General features: G+C 27.9%; 1 protein-coding gene across 6 annotated transcripts in view; it reads left to right on the top strand.

The window, feature by feature from the left end:
* The window catches only part of mub (poly(rC)-binding protein mub), a 45,671-nt gene extending 27,437 nt beyond the window's left edge, over nucleotides 1-18,234 (top strand). For 3 of the 6 annotated variants that reach the window (XR_005864108.2, XR_005864107.2, XR_011779902.1), the window contains 8 exons: nucleotides 7,191-7,448; nucleotides 8,112-8,285; nucleotides 8,818-9,351; nucleotides 11,009-11,096; nucleotides 11,163-11,322; nucleotides 11,634-11,765; nucleotides 12,805-13,341; nucleotides 15,860-18,234. Coding sequence is in view for 2 of the 6 variants with exons in the window: in XM_040711503.2 (XP_040567437.1) it covers nucleotides 7,191-7,448; nucleotides 8,112-8,285; nucleotides 8,818-9,351; nucleotides 11,009-11,096; nucleotides 11,163-11,322; nucleotides 11,634-11,765; nucleotides 15,860-15,947 (1,434 nt within the window). In the remaining 4 variants the exon portion in view is untranslated. The remainder of the gene's footprint in view (nucleotides 1-7,190; nucleotides 7,449-8,111; nucleotides 8,286-8,817; nucleotides 9,352-11,008; nucleotides 11,097-11,162; nucleotides 11,323-11,633; nucleotides 11,766-12,804; nucleotides 13,342-15,859) is intronic. The other 3 variants (XR_005864109.2, XM_040711503.2, XM_071888068.1) reach the window with 3 other exon arrangements.
* Nucleotides 18,235-19,407: the final 1,173 nt, after the last annotated feature.

The raw sequence follows: 19,407 nt of genomic DNA, 5'->3' as shown, positions 1-19,407 counted from the left end.
ATATTATTCTTTGTACTCGTACATCTCCTTATCATTATTAATATTATTCCTATTATTTCTGATGGTAAAAAGAGGAAGAAAAATAATAAAATATTGGGATATAAAGAGAAGTTAAGGTGATATAGGATCAATGAACAATATTTATTTAAGGGGCTTAAATTTTTCCACTTGTACATATATATAAGTGTCTGGCGTACTACACTAAATTGATATTGGAACCGGCTCTTGCAGCCCCATTTCCTCAACAAAAATAAATAATGACGAAACCAACCAAAATTTTGAGCTAGAAAATTATCCTTTATAAAACAAAGGAAGAATAAAAGTTTTTTATGACGTCATAAAATTTCTGAGGAGGCCCTCTTCCCATTGACTAAAAAATAAAAAGCCAGCAAGCACTACTGTAAGTGCATGTCAATTTACATATCTTTAGTAACGAAAAAAAGAGTATCGAAATATCGATACTAATTTTGGTACCAGAACCAATACAAAAATATTGGTACCGTGACAACCAATTATGTATATCTTGTGTTTGTGTTTCAGTCTGTAAATTCTGCTCTCGTTCAAGCCTATTATAGGTACTTTTTAACCTATATAGTTTAATTCAAGTTCGGTCCATTGAAAAAAAGGGTTTTGATCAATATCATCTAAAAATTGGCTATGGGTAGTCTATTTGATTAGCTATTAATCAACTTTTTAAATGAGACAACATTGCTTAGATGACACTATGCAGTGACAGTAGTTGAGAATTTTTATCATAAGATGTTAAATTCCAAGTTTCTCTTTTTTTTATCCTAATCGCTTTCAACAATTAGAGGATACATTTTTGAGAACGATATAAATTTCGGTCCACAACGCTATGAATTTAATTTAAAAATAATTTGAAAAAAAAAAATCCTTCACAACACTTATAGTTGACATTTATGAAAACCTAGAATTCATTGTTAAAGAATATATAAGTGATTAAAGCGTATTCTATTGTATTTATAGGCTACTAAGTTGAAATATGTCAAGTAAAAAGTTCATTTTTGAATTTATGAACTAACATTGATATGCTATGAAAAATATATATATTTTAGAGGGCTATTTAAAATGTATGTACACTTTTAGGATATTTATAAGGATTGAAACTTTAAAAAACCTGGTAAAAAGGAGTATGTTACTAAAGCATACCTACTGGTAATTGAACATATATATAAAAATAATATTATTATTATAACCTATGCCAAAAAAAAAAAGATTAAAATGATTATACTATAACACTTGGCATAATTTCTAGTATATATATCAATATAATATAACAAAAATTGCAATATTGTGACTATTTCCTACACTATAAATATATACATATGTTTCAAGGACAAACAAATTAGGACATAAATATAACAAAGTATCAATAATAAGGATGTTTTAAAAGACAACAATAAATTTTAATAAAATCAAATTCCACTCAATTATGAAATAACTCAATACAACTCCTATTAAAAGTTGTTTTGTTTTTTTATAAAATACTGAGAGTTAAAAGGTTAGAATTGAGAAAATTGTTTAATATTTATCTGAAAATAGCTCCTTACATCCTTTTGTCAATTTTCAATCAAAATTTTAAGTCAAGGAATGAAGAAGTAATTTTTTTCCTTCTTTTCCCTTCATCATTGTTCTGAACGTTGATTGGTTAAATTCGAATTAGTTCTTGTTAAGATGCAGTGAACAATTCAGAATAATTATTGTATAATAATTCCATTTGTAGTTGGAGAAGAATGGGCTAACTACCAACTGCTTTCTGGTCTTTTTTCTGGTTCTTTTTGGGGAAGAGGTTGCGAGGTACAATAAAGATAATGGAATGGTCTGTATTTCTTCTTTTGATTGACTTCTTCAGAAATAGCATATAATGTGATTTCTTTTTATTAATTATATTTTATATTCCGAGTATGAATTAATCTAGCCCATTATTGATTATGATTAATTACTGCTATATATAAAGAAGAATAATTATATATATATATTAAAAACATACATACGTCATAGTGTAAAAACTATGACTACTTCTTAACCTTAATGATGACAGATGTGATAATTGGCTTTTCCACCTCTCCTTCTCTCTCTCTCTTTATTATTTTTGGCTACCTATTCCCCAAGAGTAAACCAATTAGGGACTTGTATATTATATATTTCAATACAATAGTCTTAATAATAGTGGTTTAGTTTTGTATTATATAACGACAAGTAAAAAAAAGTCAGGTGTCTTCTTCCATCCTCCCTGCTTCTTTGATAAAAGAAAAGAAAAGAAAAATGGAAAACCAGCAAACTAGAGATGTGAAAGGGAATAAGGGAGAATATAAAAAGAGAGAATGAAGCTCAGGGATATATGTAATAATAAATTGAAATGAAAAATTTGCCTCCCCTCCCCAACGAACAACTATTTGATTAATGGGACTGTCATATAGTAGTGTAGTACGTTCCAACTCCTTTTAAATATATGTATCTGGGTTTCTCTTGCTAACTACGTGCATCTTAATTTCATTCCCTTTTTCTAGTACAACACGTCATTACCTTTATTGTATCTCAGAACCTTTCCGTTAAAAGTAACTGGGAAAAAATATCCAATATCAGTTGTTAATTAGCCAACTCTACCTACTATAGATTTATAATCTAATAGATGTTGAGAATTGTTCAAAGCTTTCAAAAACTTATTCAATTTCAACCAATTAATGTTGTTCAGAACACGGATACGGGGAAACAAGACGGCCATTTTGAAAATAATACGAATACAATAATATTTTCCTTTTAAATATTTTAATTTATTTCAAAGAGAAGATTCTTGTATGATTTAAAACAGATGACACTACGTATAATGAACTCAAATATATTTTTATGAATATAAGACTTCAATTCAATGTATATTGGAAATAATATCCATTGATAATGTAATATGTCTTTCTATATGATAATATCTAAATAATAAATCTGTACTTAATAATTAGCAATGGGCAATTATAAAAATAAATATATTTTTTTCTATTTTTTCTTTGTTCTGTTGAGGTGGTGAGGAAAAACGCATAAAAATTGACAGCTGAAAACAAAATACCGAATACATTTGTGTATTAATGAGGTACACGAATAGCTTATTTATCTTTGAATAATCATAAGGTAGCTAGTCTTATGGTGTTTTTTTTTTAGAATAGCTATTAATTATAAAATGCATTGAATTGATAATTTAATCAAAATAAGTATCAATGATAGAGTATGAAATAACACGAATTATAAACAAAGGCTATTAATTTCCAATCCTACCTAACCTTTTTTTGAGTTCATAATACGTAGATTCAGCTGCTTCAAATCATACCAGAGTCAAATCATAAAAATTAAATAAATACCTGAAAGGAAAAGTCACTACATTTTTGTTTATTTCAAAAAGCGAGCCGTGAAAACAACGGACTAGACCTACAAATACAATGAACTGAAAGGTTTTGATAATAAAGTCGTGTTTTATACATTACATTTCAAACGAATTATGAAATCCTTTTTTTTTTTCTTTTTCTAATAAAGAACATTACAAATATTATTGGGAAAATATTAGTAGGTACATTGGTTTTTTTATTGAAATGTTATTTCAATATCGATATATTGTGAAATATGTATTGACAGTGGATAATGAATGACAGACTCCTTGTGATTTACTCGTAGAATAATCTAACAACATACATAAATAATATTATTATTTTTTACATTTCGATAAATCTTTTTTGATATAAAAATGAAGTAAAATCCTCTATTATTGTAAGCCAGGTTATTATATCATAAAAGTGAAAAATATTCAAGTTCCTTTTCGAATAATTCAAACGTGTACATTTCACATTAAGATACATAGACAATAACGAATAGAAAAAAAAAAATAGAGTCTCCTACGTACATACATACATATTATTGGTCTATATTTCGTAAGAGTATAGTTAAACATACAGGATTTGCTTTTTTGTTCATATTTTTCAAGAGACAGGCATAACATGTACATACTACAATTCATCTATGAATATGAAGTAGTAAATATGTCATATACCATGCTATATATGAAGTTATTGATTTTTATTTTTGTAAAAGTTTATTTTTTATAAGTTAATTTCCGCTTCACTTTTGAAGTATTATTTAAAATATACATATGTATGAATATTGAAATAGAAAAACATTCTCTGCCATATTAAGCATCTATGGGAATAAAGCCTTTCATATCTCTTGGTACTAGGGATAGAGAAAGTTGCAATCATGAATGAATGTGCAAATTAGATGGAGAAACTATTTCATGCTAACATTTATATATTATCTGTACTACCTATTGGAAGACCGTATATAGAGCTAAACTTCTTCCATATTCATCTTTGATTATTTTCTTAGTCCAATAAGAGCTTAGGCTTATAACTCCTCAACAAACCATCATTAATGAAATAGGTCTTTAATGAGCACGCTCATACATAGTTACATAATATTCATATGTTATCTAATCAAGTATATTAAATAACCGTGACAGCAACTTTGAAAAAGAAAAAAACGCTGTTCTATTCCCACCTACAAAAAAAACTGAGCACGAGTGTAAGTGATTAAAATTTATGTCTACAAATATATAAGCACAGTTGTAGTTATATATATAGTCTGATAACCTTTTAACTGGTTGAAATGTATTCAATTACTACATAAAAAATCCAAAATCTGTGTTTTTACTTGGAAATTCGTGTTTTAATCATTAAATGAAGCACTTTGAGGACGTTTAAAGGCGTTTGAAATAACACTTTTGAAGCTTTTTTTTGAGTTATTTTGGAGTCATAATCAATATACATTTGATCATTTAAGCTACTGCCTCAAGTAAAAACTTAACCTGAAACTTGGGTATTCTATAATTTATTGTATATACTTATAGTAAGTATTGTCTTTAGTTATTTTTAAATGTATTAAGGTCGTGGGACCATCCTCTTCATAAAGAGATATATCAACAACGCATAAATGAACAAACCCTTTACCTCCTTCTCATTGAACAATCCTCTTTATCACATTATAAGCCTGAATGAAACATTTATGTAGTCTTCAAAATATGCATAACTAATGAGTTTTTAAAATAATTATTTTTTTAAATAAAACTATAATAAAAATATTCATAAAGTAATTAATTTTTTCAAAGAGGTCTAATGCAGTTATGATTTTTTCTAAATAAAAGGGTGCACGAGAAAGACGCTCTTTTAAGTGCTTCTATTTATTAATAAGCCATCATTCTTAACTTTACACCTCTCCCAAGGCTCTTTCATTTTTAAAAAGTGATTAAAAATATATATGCTTCATTTTTAAATATATTAGGTAATGTTTTTGATCAAAGTAATATATAGTAAATTGTCTTTTATACGAAGATGTACATTTTTCAATTTTCCAAATCATGGTTACTTTTTTGAAAAGTACTTTCTGTTGATAAAGGAAAACTGCCTAAAAGTAAAGGAAAATGTTTATTTTTATTTTTTTAATAAATAACAATGATTAATTTTATGTCAATTTCAGTTGTCTTCATCTTGGAGAAAAAGTTTCTTATTTGTATTTGTTTTTTTTAAAGAACATAATTCATTTTTTCATAAACATATATGGATATATAGAACTTTTTTTGAACAACAAAAATTTATAAATAACCTTTTTTTTTTGTCAAAACATTCCCAAGAGATCTTTAAGAAAGTTTATTTTATTATTTTTAGTATATTATTACTCTCGTACAAAATTTAATTAGAATATACATACATAAACTAATTAAAATGAATAATTATTTATTCATTTATCATAATGTGAGCTGACAGAATTAATAGGATCTTTAATTAGTTTAAGAGTCATGGATGTTATTACTTAAGTACATGACTGAAGAGGCTCTAGATATACATACAATGTATATGAGTACATAGATAGGTTATTATATAGCCAAGGCGGGTTTTAGCGTAAAAAAGAAACAGTTAGGAAGATAAATGTACTTTGGAATTTGCTTTTAAAATCATTAGATTTTTTTAGTTAGACTTTCTTTCTTTTTTTAATTATATTTCTAAAACGACCTTTTTTAGATAAATTATGTTCATATTTAATGGTCATGAGTCTTGTTCGTGAGTTGGAGTGAGTGTAAAGACCACGTCTGAGAAAATGTCATAAAAAATATGGTAACTTGGGGAGGCGACATATTTACATGGTAACCCTAAAAATTTGAAGAATCTTTTGGAGGAAAGCAGCTTAACTGATATGGCGTTTCATTAGATCACCTACAATCAGCTGAGAGGAGGGAAGAGGGGGAGAAAGAACAATAACTTTAGCAAGAATTAATTCCATGTTGATCCTCCATTAAACTCTGTGTCCAACAAGAACTTACAATTATAACTCCGCAAAAATCTTCAAGGTTACTAGCTGTCTTTTATGAGCACACACGAATTGTCACTATAATTTAATATAGTAGGAATGGAAGTTCACTACTCAGTATTTAAATAATAGTGGCAATAGCTACTCAAAAATAAATTCATTCTTCACATTACCAATGCCAAAAAAAAACAGCCATGCTGAGCAATACACACACACGATTTACATTGCTATAGATTGTTATATGTAACAGTACTCCTTATTCCCTAAATTGAAATGAGGGTATTTGGTTCTTTTAAATTTACGTTAATAAAAATTAATCAAATATTCACATCCCTAGAGTCATGTCCTACTGAATATTGAATGACGGTTTTTAGAAAATAGTTCTTGTTTACTTTTTTTAAATCATATTTTTTAGAAAAGGTAAAACCAGACCTATATATAACTCAATCTAGTGTGATTATATATACAATATACATTTATATGAGTATACTTTCTTTTTATACCAATGGGCATGCTTTATGACTCTGAAAAAAATGAAATTACCCAATAAAAATTTCCTGATACTACTAAGATATTCCCATCCTCCATATTTTGACTTTCTAAATTAAAATTTATAGTCTGTAAAATGTAGCCTCTTACTATTATTTTTATATCTTGAGCCAAATATCTGCCCAACACTTTGAGTAATAGATGAAGAAACCTTTAACCTATCACATACCATTTACAATAATTAATTCGTACTAAATCATTATTAATGATTGATTATAATCAATCACTATCAATTCATGGTTTTTGCACTGACATAATTTGTTTGATTTCTATCTTTCCAGGATTTGGCTAACTTGGTATCCCCAAATACTGTGCCTCGTCCCCCCATCACATTTCGTCTAATCGTTCCAGCCTCACAATGTGGATCCCTCATCGGTAAAGGAGGATCAAAAATTAAAGAAATTCGTGAAATATCCGGTGCCTCTGTACAAGTCGCGTCCGAAATGTTACCAAATTCTACTGAGCGTGCTGTAACCATTTCTGGAGGAGCAGACTCCATCACTCAATGTGTATATCATATTTGTAACGTCATGTCTGAGGTAAGCATGTTCATTCTTATCATTACAACATGCATAAAGTTTGACGTTTTATTTCGAATGGAAGGAAAAAAAAGATAAGTTTTATTCCCAATACTTGAGTTCCTTCGTTAAAACATTTATATAGTATGTTGTATGTACCAAAAGTAGATATAAACTATATTTTATACTTATAAGAGGAGGGAACTCCCAAAGTATTACTATGAAAATGGAAGTAGGTTCATATATCCAAGAGAATGTAAATACGATTTCTACCACAACTAATGTAAAAACTTTTATTAAACAATCAATAAAAAAATTTAAATCTCCTGACAGGAACTCATTATTTTAAAAAAGAGTAGCACACACACATAGTACATAGGTTCATGACATTTTTACGATGCATCAAAAGTAAAATTTCCCTCACAACCCTTTTGATTTTATCCCTAAAAGTTTAATACTTTTGAAAGAATACTTATGATTGGAAATGGAATTCTCTTATAGTTTTGATTTAATTTAATTGTGAACCAGATGTTGGTTCAGATGTAATAACATTTTTAATTTTCCCATCTTTTTTTTCTTTTTTTTCTGAACCTTGTATAAGAAATGATTGTCATTTTTATTATATAAATTAATGAATATTATTTTCTGATAAAGTTGCTATCTATAAATAAATCTTTTTTTTAGTCACCTCCAAAAGGAATCACAGTACCATATCGACCCATAAAACCCGTAACAGTCGCAGCTGGATTAGGAGCAGCATCTGCAGCCTTGCAAGTAGGGCAAGCAACATTTCTACCCACAACCGCAGGACAAAACACAGGAGCCCTTAATCCAGCCGCACTTGTTCCAGTTACGCAGGTGAGCGCTTTTCTTCTATTTAGGGACGGGTAGCTTTACATTTGTTCAATCTTCCATTTATATACAACATATTTTTCTTTGATGAAGAGATACTAATTTCATTTATAAAGATAATAATAATTTATAGTGAATGGATATTAGCATCTCTTGTTGATAAAAATCCTAATTTCCTTGAACATTTTCTAATTATATATGTGTCTTGTATATCTCTATAGAAGCATAGGCTCTTAATTTGTTTCATGTAATAAATTTTGAGAGTTTTCTAACATGATATGACATTACTTGCTAATTAACTCACGCAAAAAAGAGACGAATTTAACGTCTTGAGAGGTTTCTCGTTCTTGTTTTGTTGTTGTTCTCTCGGCTTCTCTCCCTTTTACATAAATTTATTTATAAAAGCAAAATGAACAATTTGGGTGGAGGCTTATCTATGTATCTATGGAGACAAAAGGGATTCAAAGCATGTAGTAGCCAAACAACGAAGTAAAAAAAATAAGATAAACATATCTTTGTTATTATTTTTTAAAATTAGTCTTCAGATAAAGCGGCCACAATCCCACAGAACGTTATGGAAAGCTATTGTCCAACAAATTCTCCATCCTCCAGCATGAGCAATAGTCAACAAATACTTTCAGTGCCTTCCAATATTCTCCCAGTGATTGATCATCAGCAACAAGTACAAATTCAACAGCAGCAGCAACAACAGGTTCAGCAACAACAACAACTACATCAGCAACAACAACACCATCAGCAGACAAGAGTACAATTCTTTCCTCCCTCTTCTTGTAATTCCTCGTCCTCCAGCAGTCCTTCACTCATTCTTAACAATCACAATAACCATCATCATCACACTAACGCCCATAATACAAATGTCACAAATAACAATTATCTTGGCGGCCCTTACCCGACTGAGGGCTTATTTTGGCCAATTCTTCCGCCGGCATATCCTAGTCACCACCTTCCACCAGGAGATTATTATTTCAACAAGAATCCCTTTAATATAAATAACACACTCCTTTGTCCAAACATTCTTTTAACTCCAACACCAGAACGACAAAATCTGGACGTAAGTGTTTATATATCAGAAAAATAATGAGGCCAGACCCTTTGAAATTTAGTTATGAATTAAATATATATATATATATATATCTTCGTCATCATTCCCCCTTCCAAATCATCCTTTAAATCCTTTTGAAAAAAATGATGTTAGTATATCTTTGTATAATATATATATGAATATGCTGTGTACAAGTTTCGATATTGTCCAATGTGTAACTTGTATAAGTAAGTTTTACAAGTTGTAACAAAAAATTAGGTTCAACATTTTGAGTGAAGAATTTAGAGTATTTGTGAGAAAGATAGTGAAAATTCCATAGATGGGCAATATATTCATGATTTTTTATCGAAAATAACTCATTTGTAAGAGTATGTGCATATTATAATGTTCAAATGCTCACAGTTATGCTATTCGTAAATAAATAATAAATACGTAATCAATTAATAGTTGCAATTTAAAATGTATGGGTTCGTAGATAAAGAAGGCATTTCAGGACAAACAAATTGTAACTTGTACATAACATAATATGTATATATATATATATATATATCAACCTGAGTTTGACTCCTTTTGTGATCAATTGAGAAAAATAGTAATTATTTCATCTCATACCTTCTGGATGGAGTGGCTTGATAGTTACTTTTTAATTGTGACACATAAAAAGAAGTTTTGAACTCATTAAAATCTTCACTACTTTTTGGAAAATAAACTCATCTCATCTTAAAAACATTTATCTAAAACATAGAGAGGAGGAAGAGGGCTGATTTAAATATACAGACCTTTATTTTCTTATCAATATTTAACACGGATTTGAAATTTGGTTTCCAATATAATATATATACATATATAAAGTAAAAGTAACAACCAAGAAACCAACCAAACAACCAACCCAAATAGAATATATTCATTTTTATTTTTATCGGAAAAAAATGAGATGTATGATCCTGTAGTTTTGACCAACCATGATTTCCTTCCATTATGTATGTTTATGTTTGTACATAAATATCCCCCGTCCTTAAATAACCAAATTATAAGCTACCCAAATACATATAATTTCTACATTCACCCTCCTTTCGCACTTTTGTTTGTTATATTTTTTTGAATACTCAGCATGTTTAAAAAAAATCATTTAGTTTTGTGCCCCAAATCCCTTACGTTTAGATTTTGTCGAAATAGCCAACACCACCATCATCATATCTCTCACTACCATTTCAATCCTACACTCACCGTCAGTCCAATATCCCTCTAGATATCTATCTACCCATTTAATCAGGTTACACACGCATACATGTATATTTATAATCATCTTATTCTTCGCCACTAAGACGGTGATCTGAGGCTATACTGCATAATATGTATTCATTAATAGTTAATGATAAAGCTTTCTTAGCAACTTAACCTACCTATAATTATTATTATTATGTCAACCACCTCTCCCTCTTTCAAATCTCATTTATCCCAAAATTTACTTACTTACTTCGAATTCATCACTTCAGGGATTGTGGCTCATATATAAAATATATTATTTTATTTTTTTAACCAATATTTTATTTGTTGCTTTCCTTTTTAGTACGTGTAACATAATTTTAAAAGTAGAAAAATGAACAAAAACGACCTTTATGTCTATTATGTTTTTAAATAGCAACTCTTTTTTGTTTTTTTGCAGGCTGGTAAATTAGGTTCCATTCCACTCAGTGGACTTTCCACTCTCAATGGTCTCGCTGGATTTACTAACGGAGCAATTAATCCAGCAGGTAATTTTATCTCTCTATGTAATAAGTGAACATTTATGCTCTAACTGGGAAATTTTCATTTATTAGCCTTGGCCGCATTAGCAAGTCAGCAACAGCAGCAACAACAAAATCGTGCACCAACAGCGGCCGCAGCAGCAGCTCAACAACAGACTCATGAAATGACTGTGCCCAATGAATTGATTGGATGTATTATAGGGAAAGGAGGATCTAAAATAGCTGAAATTAGGTATAATTTTGGGAATGGGCTCGTATTTGTATGTCAAAATAAATTCAATTTAAACGAGGAGTAAGTACAGCAACAACAATAAGACTAAGATAGGTTGTTGCTAGTACTAATAAATTAAATTAAACATACTAAGATATATGTAATGAATATATGTTTCTATCTATCTATCCATGTACTATGTAATTATATTAATCCAATTTGAGAGAAAAAGATTTTCAATCCAATTACGTGTACAATATACGAAACAAAAAATAAAAATAAACCTATTAATTAGATATTCACAAATATTTTAATTCTTGAACTCTTCACAGGCAACTTAGTGGAGCAATGATACGAATATCAAATTGCGAGGAACGCGAGAGTGGAAGTAATATGGATAGAACCATAACCATAACCGGAAATGCAGAATCTGTAGCTCTTGCGCAGTACCTGATCAACATGAGGTAAGAAAGATATTTAACATATTTTACATTCCCTCTTTAAAAAAAAAAATAATGCTCATCCGCTTTTGAATAATTTTCAAAATTGTGGTTCATTGGATTAAATGCTTTTATTCTATCATTTATTTTTATTGAGTGAGAAGATGTCTTCCATGCACGTCTTTCCTTGTTTCAAGTTTTCTTTTGACATTAACATTGACAATTATTCTTGATGATTCCCTTCGCTGTTGTATTTAAGATATTTTTTCAGAGATTAGAACCCAGCAATTTAAGCGTAAATACATAATGTATTTACAATAAAGATAAATGACATTTTTTGATCAAAGCTTTGATTTAAAAAAAGTCCATATGTTATTTATTTTACTTAATTACTTATTTACTATTTTGTACTAAGTACATACACCTATACTTATACTATATGAATAAATAGTTGACAAAAAAGCTGAAAAAATTAGGGCAAACTAAGTAAGAGAAATGTTTGATAATTAATTACCTACATACTCAAAGTTGAATTAATCATTTAAATTAATTATTTAGGATTGATTAAGACACTGAAGATTATTTTAAAAAAGTTTGTGTTACTCCTCATGTTTGTTGAACCTATATTTTTTTATTCAGTGTCTTAAAATGTATCACTTAATTGATTTTACATCAATTTTACTTTATAAATTATGAATCCTTTTATTCACCGAAACGTATTTTTTAGTTACAACCAAACCTCTTCCAGTTTTTTAAGAACTTTTTATTTTTATTTTCATATTTATTTTTCTATTAGATGTTTTTCCTTTTCTGTTGTTTTTTTCTCATTTTTAAGTTCGTTTTCTATCGTGTCAATGATAAAGAAATTGACTTTTTCGACATTGTACTTTGACTTATAGCTTAGTTTTAAAAAAAAAAAAAACATAAAAAACACGCATAAAAAAACAAAAGCAATTCAATAATTTTTTTACTTTCTTTTTTATTAAAAATTATGATTTACTTTTTTTATTTTGTTCTTTGTTTCTAATTTCCTGTTTTCTCCTTTTTTTCATCTTCCTCCTAGCATGGATCTACAAAAAGCTAACCTCCTAGAAGCACAGACAAAGGCATTCCCGAACGCTACTACTACTACTACCCTTCTCAACCCCAACCCCTTATTTCCACATTCGTATTTTCTTGCTCCAACTCTTAAGCCTGATATTATTAGTCACAATCCTCATTATCCATTGGGCCTCGATTTGGCCAACACTCTTACTGCAGCCACAATGAGCTCTAGAAATAATTCTTCTTCCTCCACCTATCAAGTAATACCAAAATTGAAATCCCCATCTTGTAATAATAGCCACCATCATCAACAAATCGGCAACAACGGGGGTCACTCAGCGGCAGCAGCGGCGGGACTGCTTACAGCCTTAACCCAAACTGGTGGTGCCATAAGAATTCGCTCAGATAAATTTACTCCCTACTAAATCCTTGCTCTGAAAACGTTCATTCAAAACAAATTTTAACCTCGAAAATCTCTTCAATTAAATTACTAAATAGCAACCAAAGAATGTTGTGTTGCTGTTGTTGTTGTTGTTTATGAATCAGTAATAATGAGGTAAATCAAATTCTCTTAAGTTTTTTCTTTAACTTTGTAACTTTTCATGGATTCCCTTGTAGTTGTATATGTACCTAGGATGTACTTTCATATCCATGCTACATAGCAAGAAATCCTACTATTTATTAATTATTTATCCACAAAAATTGAGCAAATGTATTTTCTTAATCAAATATGGCAAAAGAATTGGAGTGGTCTGAAGAGTGTGTTTATTTTGATGTGTCCAGTTTTCTCTTTCATCAACTTGTTACATCTACTCAGATTGGTGGTTTAAATATACGATGGCTTTCCCTTGTTTCCTTTTTAACCCCTTCTTAATTGATACACATAGTTAAATATATTTACGTACATACAAATACCAAACATACAGTCTACATACTAGTAACACCCATTTCCCTTTAAAAGTAATGATTGCCTTTGTAGATAAATAAGAAAAAGAAATCAAATAAGTAACAGAGGTAATCAAAAACAACCAACTAATATATATGTAATTATATTTTTTCATTTCCTTATTCTTAGTATCACTATTATTTTTGCATATTTATTTAGTTATAAGACCGTCAATTAACCTCCCCAGTGTTTCTTTTAAGTCATGCAATATCTTGCAAAATTATGTAGTCCTAATATTTCTTCCCCTTCTCTTCGATTACTGATATTTTTGTTGTGCTAGTCAAAAATATATCAACTTTTTTCCTATTAATACATATTGTATATTAATCAGATAACAAATGCCTTAGTCATCATTCCATATCTTTTTACCCGTTTTTCGATCATTTCATATCTTCTTCTTTTAATTTACAAATACAAAACATTTAGTTTATAAATACATACATTTTTATTAAATATACATACATATATGGGAGGAAAACATTTTCACAAAACCAAGAAAATATTTATGTCATTCTAAATTTATTTTTTACATTTTCTTCCATCAGCCCCTCCCCCCTCCCCTTCTCTCTCTCTTCCTTCCAAACCAATTTGAAACTACATGTCAAAAATAATTTTAAATTGATAAAGGATTCAAAAGTAAGAAATACATTAGCATCATATATACTGTTAATGCATATCTTCTTAAAAAGCAGGGAACAGTTTTCAGAAAAATAGGAAAAATAGATCTTATATAAACAATTCAAATAAGTGGTTAGCTTACCTTGTGCTTATTCAGCAAATTCAACCATTTTGAAAAAACTGATTTTGACCATTAATAGTAGTGCAATCTATTATTTTTATTGGTTGAGATGCTCAAAGAGGTTTTGTGATAATTTGTTTTATTTAGTTCCGGTATTTTTACTAAATACAATACCGGTGTAGAATAAGTATTTTATGTATCTAGAACTATATATATAGTGCTAGAAAGACGTTGATCACTACATACATGTTCTATTATTATCAAAAAGAAAAGAATTCCTATGATTATATTAATACATAATCAAGATAAATTATATAATCATGAAAACCCAAAAGAATACTATATATATATATTAAAGAAAGTATTTACTCTTTTTTAATAAAAACTTACTTTAATTAGACTATGTTCTACTTTTAGTATTATTATTATTACATATTATATTGTGATCTAATCCTTTTAATTTTAAGAAGAAAATGAAAACTACGTGAATAAAAAAACAAGGATGATGATTGGGAATCGAATAAAAAGTTGGAATTTATTTAAATTTTATGCATATATTTTTGTACATGATACATTTGTATCCTTCTCACCTTTTCCACTCCCACCTTCTCATATACTACATAATATAGCATGTTGATTTTTTATCCTATTTTATAATTTATATTTCTTGTTATTTGCTTTAAACCCTCATTTAATAAATAGAATTCTTTAGTATATTATCATCGTATATTTTATACCTGAAACACATTCTTTTTAAATAAATATCTTAAATACATTTTTAAACAAATTTAAAAATCAAAGTACATACACACATATTAAAATATGAGTCAAATATATACTATTATTAATGACTCTCTTTTTTTGATAAGCTCAAAGACTTAAAGCCCCCATGACTTTCAAACGACGATTCACTATTTACAAAATATATTATTCCTAATTGGAATTGTGGAGACTTCATAATTACTATTATTAGTATATAATAGTATATACGAATAAGAAATATATTAAGACATTCATTTCTTATGTATTTTTTACTTTAGAGAAACAGAAGGAATTAGTTATTATTTTCTTGTTTAAAATCGTTGAAACTGATAAAGAAATACTTAAGGACAAAGCTGTGTTAATAATCTATATACAACATGGGCATGTATTTATGAACTTACACACTCTTTGGGCCCACACTCACCAAATACTCATAATTTATGAACATACATATGTCTCAATTTGTAGATAATATGTACTCTTTGATATGATGGAAGATGTAATCAATTAATTTTCATTTTAATAAGCCTGCATATATATTAAAGAGTATTCTTCTTAATTGATTTAATAAATTTATAAAAATATTTGTAAAGTTTTATGTATTTATTTTGATTCAATCTTTTTTAGAATATCCATGGAGACTGCGTCAATGGGTGGAATGGCTGGGTTTCAATATATAGCGCCTAATCATATTATCAAGACACAAATCCATTAGTCAGTCAACCAAAAGTCATTTATGAAATATTAAATCAATTCAAATACATGGATGTTGAACCTCTACATATTTCAAAATCCAAAAGATTATAACGCCTATCGATTGTGTGAAATCTTCCAATTAGCTTATGTCTTTTTATCATAAAAAAATAATCATCTTTGATTGATTATACAATTAATTAAACATATTATTATTATTAAATGTATCAATATTTACATTATAAAATATTATATAAATATTTTATGAAGACAAGAAATCAAAAAACAAACAACAACATTGAGTGTTAGAGCTCTTTCATATTACTACTACTTACATATTATAATCATCTTAGCATATCAAAAAACAAAACAATATCAAAACATAATTAGATAATTTTGTAAGGAATCTTCCTTTATCTCTTATTCTTACACATTTAGTAAAAATGTTGATAATTTTAAGATTACTCTACTTAAGTGTTTTTTAAGTCTACGTTATATATATTTTCGTATATTTTAGAATCAAGCTTTTTATATATATTAATAAGTATATATATATATATATATATATCAACAACATATCTCTCTTATCATTGATTTTTTTTTTTTTAATACTTACTTTTTTGTTATACTTTTTTCTAAAAACAAAAAATATTACAAATAAAAAGTAATATATTCAGAGAATGCATACATATCAATTACATATCTAAATAACACAAAATGCAACCCTGGACCCACCTACCCACCCCCACTTGTTGATGATCCCTGATTTATTTATTAGTATCATACTCAAAAATAATTTTAAAACATATCTTTTCTGAGTGATTTTTTTAACGCCTATGCTCATATCAAATAAACCAAAAAATTGCCAAAGTACTCATAAGAAATATTAAAATTTAGAGTCAATTTACCAAAAAACAAATAAAACCATAAGATTATTATCAAATCAAGCCTGGCTTTTTAAAAGAATAAGGGAATAAAATGATTCTCGTGACATATAACTAAACGTAGGTAGTTTTTATTTTATAGGTGTTTTATTCAAATAGACTTTTGATTTTTTTCTAATTTTTAAGTGCCAAGATAAATACATACAGTATTGGAAAAAAAACATATTATATTTCATTTTATTGTATATAAATTTATATCATCACAAATCTCATTGTTAATATATATATATTTAGTTATATATATGTTTATATTTATATTTAAAAAGTGCCAAAAAACAAACTTATCAAAAATAATAATTTATTAATAACTTCACAATATAAGATACATACATATTATACCTAATATTATAACTGCTCAGATGCGCAATAAAATCATCACATAGTTAAATGAAATGAGTGAAGAGTCAATACAAAATTGGTTTTTCCAAATAATCTTTATAATATTACGATAATAATAATAATAATTAGTGTTAGAGTTAATTTTATATAGTATCAATTCTCTTATTAGTTTTGTTTATATTCACTCGGTCAATGTGTTTTGGTCTTTACTCAAATATTATTTGAATATCCATATATGTGGGGATGGGTAATTTTAAAAAATTTCATTCAATTTAAATACAAAAAAAAACAAAATTAGGAGCATTTGAAGTCATCATTTAATATACATATTCCATAAATATATATCTCTTCACATTTAAAACTGTTTAATATCATTTAATTAAATCATTTTATTTTTACCATCTAAAAAAGGGGGCCACTATTATTATTAATATTATTATATGAATATTTTTTTTTCTGTTAAAAAGTATCTATATTATATATATATATATATTATTATTAAACAAGATATGCACTTTGTGAAATTTATATGCACATTTTTTTATCTTTCTCTGTGTTGATTTTATACTTCTATAATTCATATATATTCTGTATCGCATATATATAATACATTTATATATATCATACTTATACAAAAAAAAGTGGCCCCACAAAAATTCAAGAAAGGAATTATTATCATAAATAAATAATATTCTTGCAATTATTTCATTTCTTCTGATAAGACAACAATAAATGATTTTTTTTTTTTTTGTTTTTTATTCGTATTCAACATTTAAAAAACTGTTAAAAATACTCGACCAAAAAATTATCGCGTACTTTTAATTTTACTATGGTTTTATATATATGTGTGTATGGGTGTAAACATATTACATATATATATATATATTCATATATGTACTATGTATAAATATATATCACTACAAATATAAAAGTCACATTCATATACATATATAAATATATATATTATTACTATGAATATTTTCATTTTATGTCAGTTATTAAACAAATAAAAAAATTTTAAAAATCCTAGTGCTTTTTATTTATGAGGAATTAGGAAGTACGAGAGGTTGTGACGGTTAATACAAAATTCCATTCTATTTTATATATCATATGATATAAGTATAATTTACGATGAAAATCTTTTGTATTTCGGGCGAGTTAAAAAAAATAAACCGCAAATGAATATGGTAACCCTGATAATTTGAAGAATGTTTTAGAGGAGAGCAGCTTAGCTGTTATGACAATCATCATTAGATTAGTTGTGGTATAGAAGGAGAGGCATAAGGAAATAAATAATAACATAGGCAATAATTATTCTGTTGTCAATCCTCAATTCTACTGTGAGTCCAACGAAGACTTCTCCGCAACAATTCCTCGAGGTTACTTCCTGTCTTTTATGAGCACACACGAATGTTTATCATGTTTTGAATATAATTGAATGTAGTTGTGGAGAAATTGGATGCCTCAGGAATTAAATAATAATGACAACAGCTAAGAGGAAAAAAAACATTCTTTAGATAACCAATTCCAAAAAACGGGCCAGATAAATATTACATACGATTTACATCAATATGTATGATATATATTTTTTAAGTATGGATTAGAGGGTCCAACTATAGAGAAAGAAATATATCTCTATGGTTCCAACAGTAAGACTGTTGGCATTCATGGATGTTGATGCGAGAGTGTGTTCCAGGGGGAGGTGGTCAAAATCCTAGAACTGGCCGTTTAGAAATTACTAGAGTTTCAGTAAACTGAAAACTGACTTGGTAACCCCTACAATTAGAAGAATGTTTGGGAGGAGAGCAGCTTAGCTGTCATGTCATTTTATTAAATTATCCGTGAGCATCTCTGACAGTAAGGGAATAAACACAAATCCCACTCCATCTATAACAAGGACATAGATAGGAATAACTCCGACGAGAATCCTTAATTATACTCTAAATCCAACAAATACTTACACTTATAACTTCCCGACAGCTCCTACCCATTACTGTCCGTCTTTCATGAGCACACGTACTAGTGATTATTTTATCCCTAGATGTTATCTCTTCAAGAATTAAATAATAATATTATAACAGCTTTAGAAGATTAAAAACATTGTTCAAATTGGCAACTAGAAAAAATATAATAACATATTTTTGTAAATAAGGGTTCCTGTTACTCTTGGTGTTTAATTTAATACATAATAAAATTATA

The sequence above is a fragment of the Lepeophtheirus salmonis genome, chromosome 1, assembly GCF_016086655.4.
Source record: "Lepeophtheirus salmonis chromosome 1, UVic_Lsal_1.4, whole genome shotgun sequence".
Taxonomy (NCBI): domain Eukaryota; kingdom Metazoa; phylum Arthropoda; class Copepoda; order Siphonostomatoida; family Caligidae; genus Lepeophtheirus; species Lepeophtheirus salmonis.
This window is presented reverse-complemented; position numbering and strand designations above follow the sequence as displayed.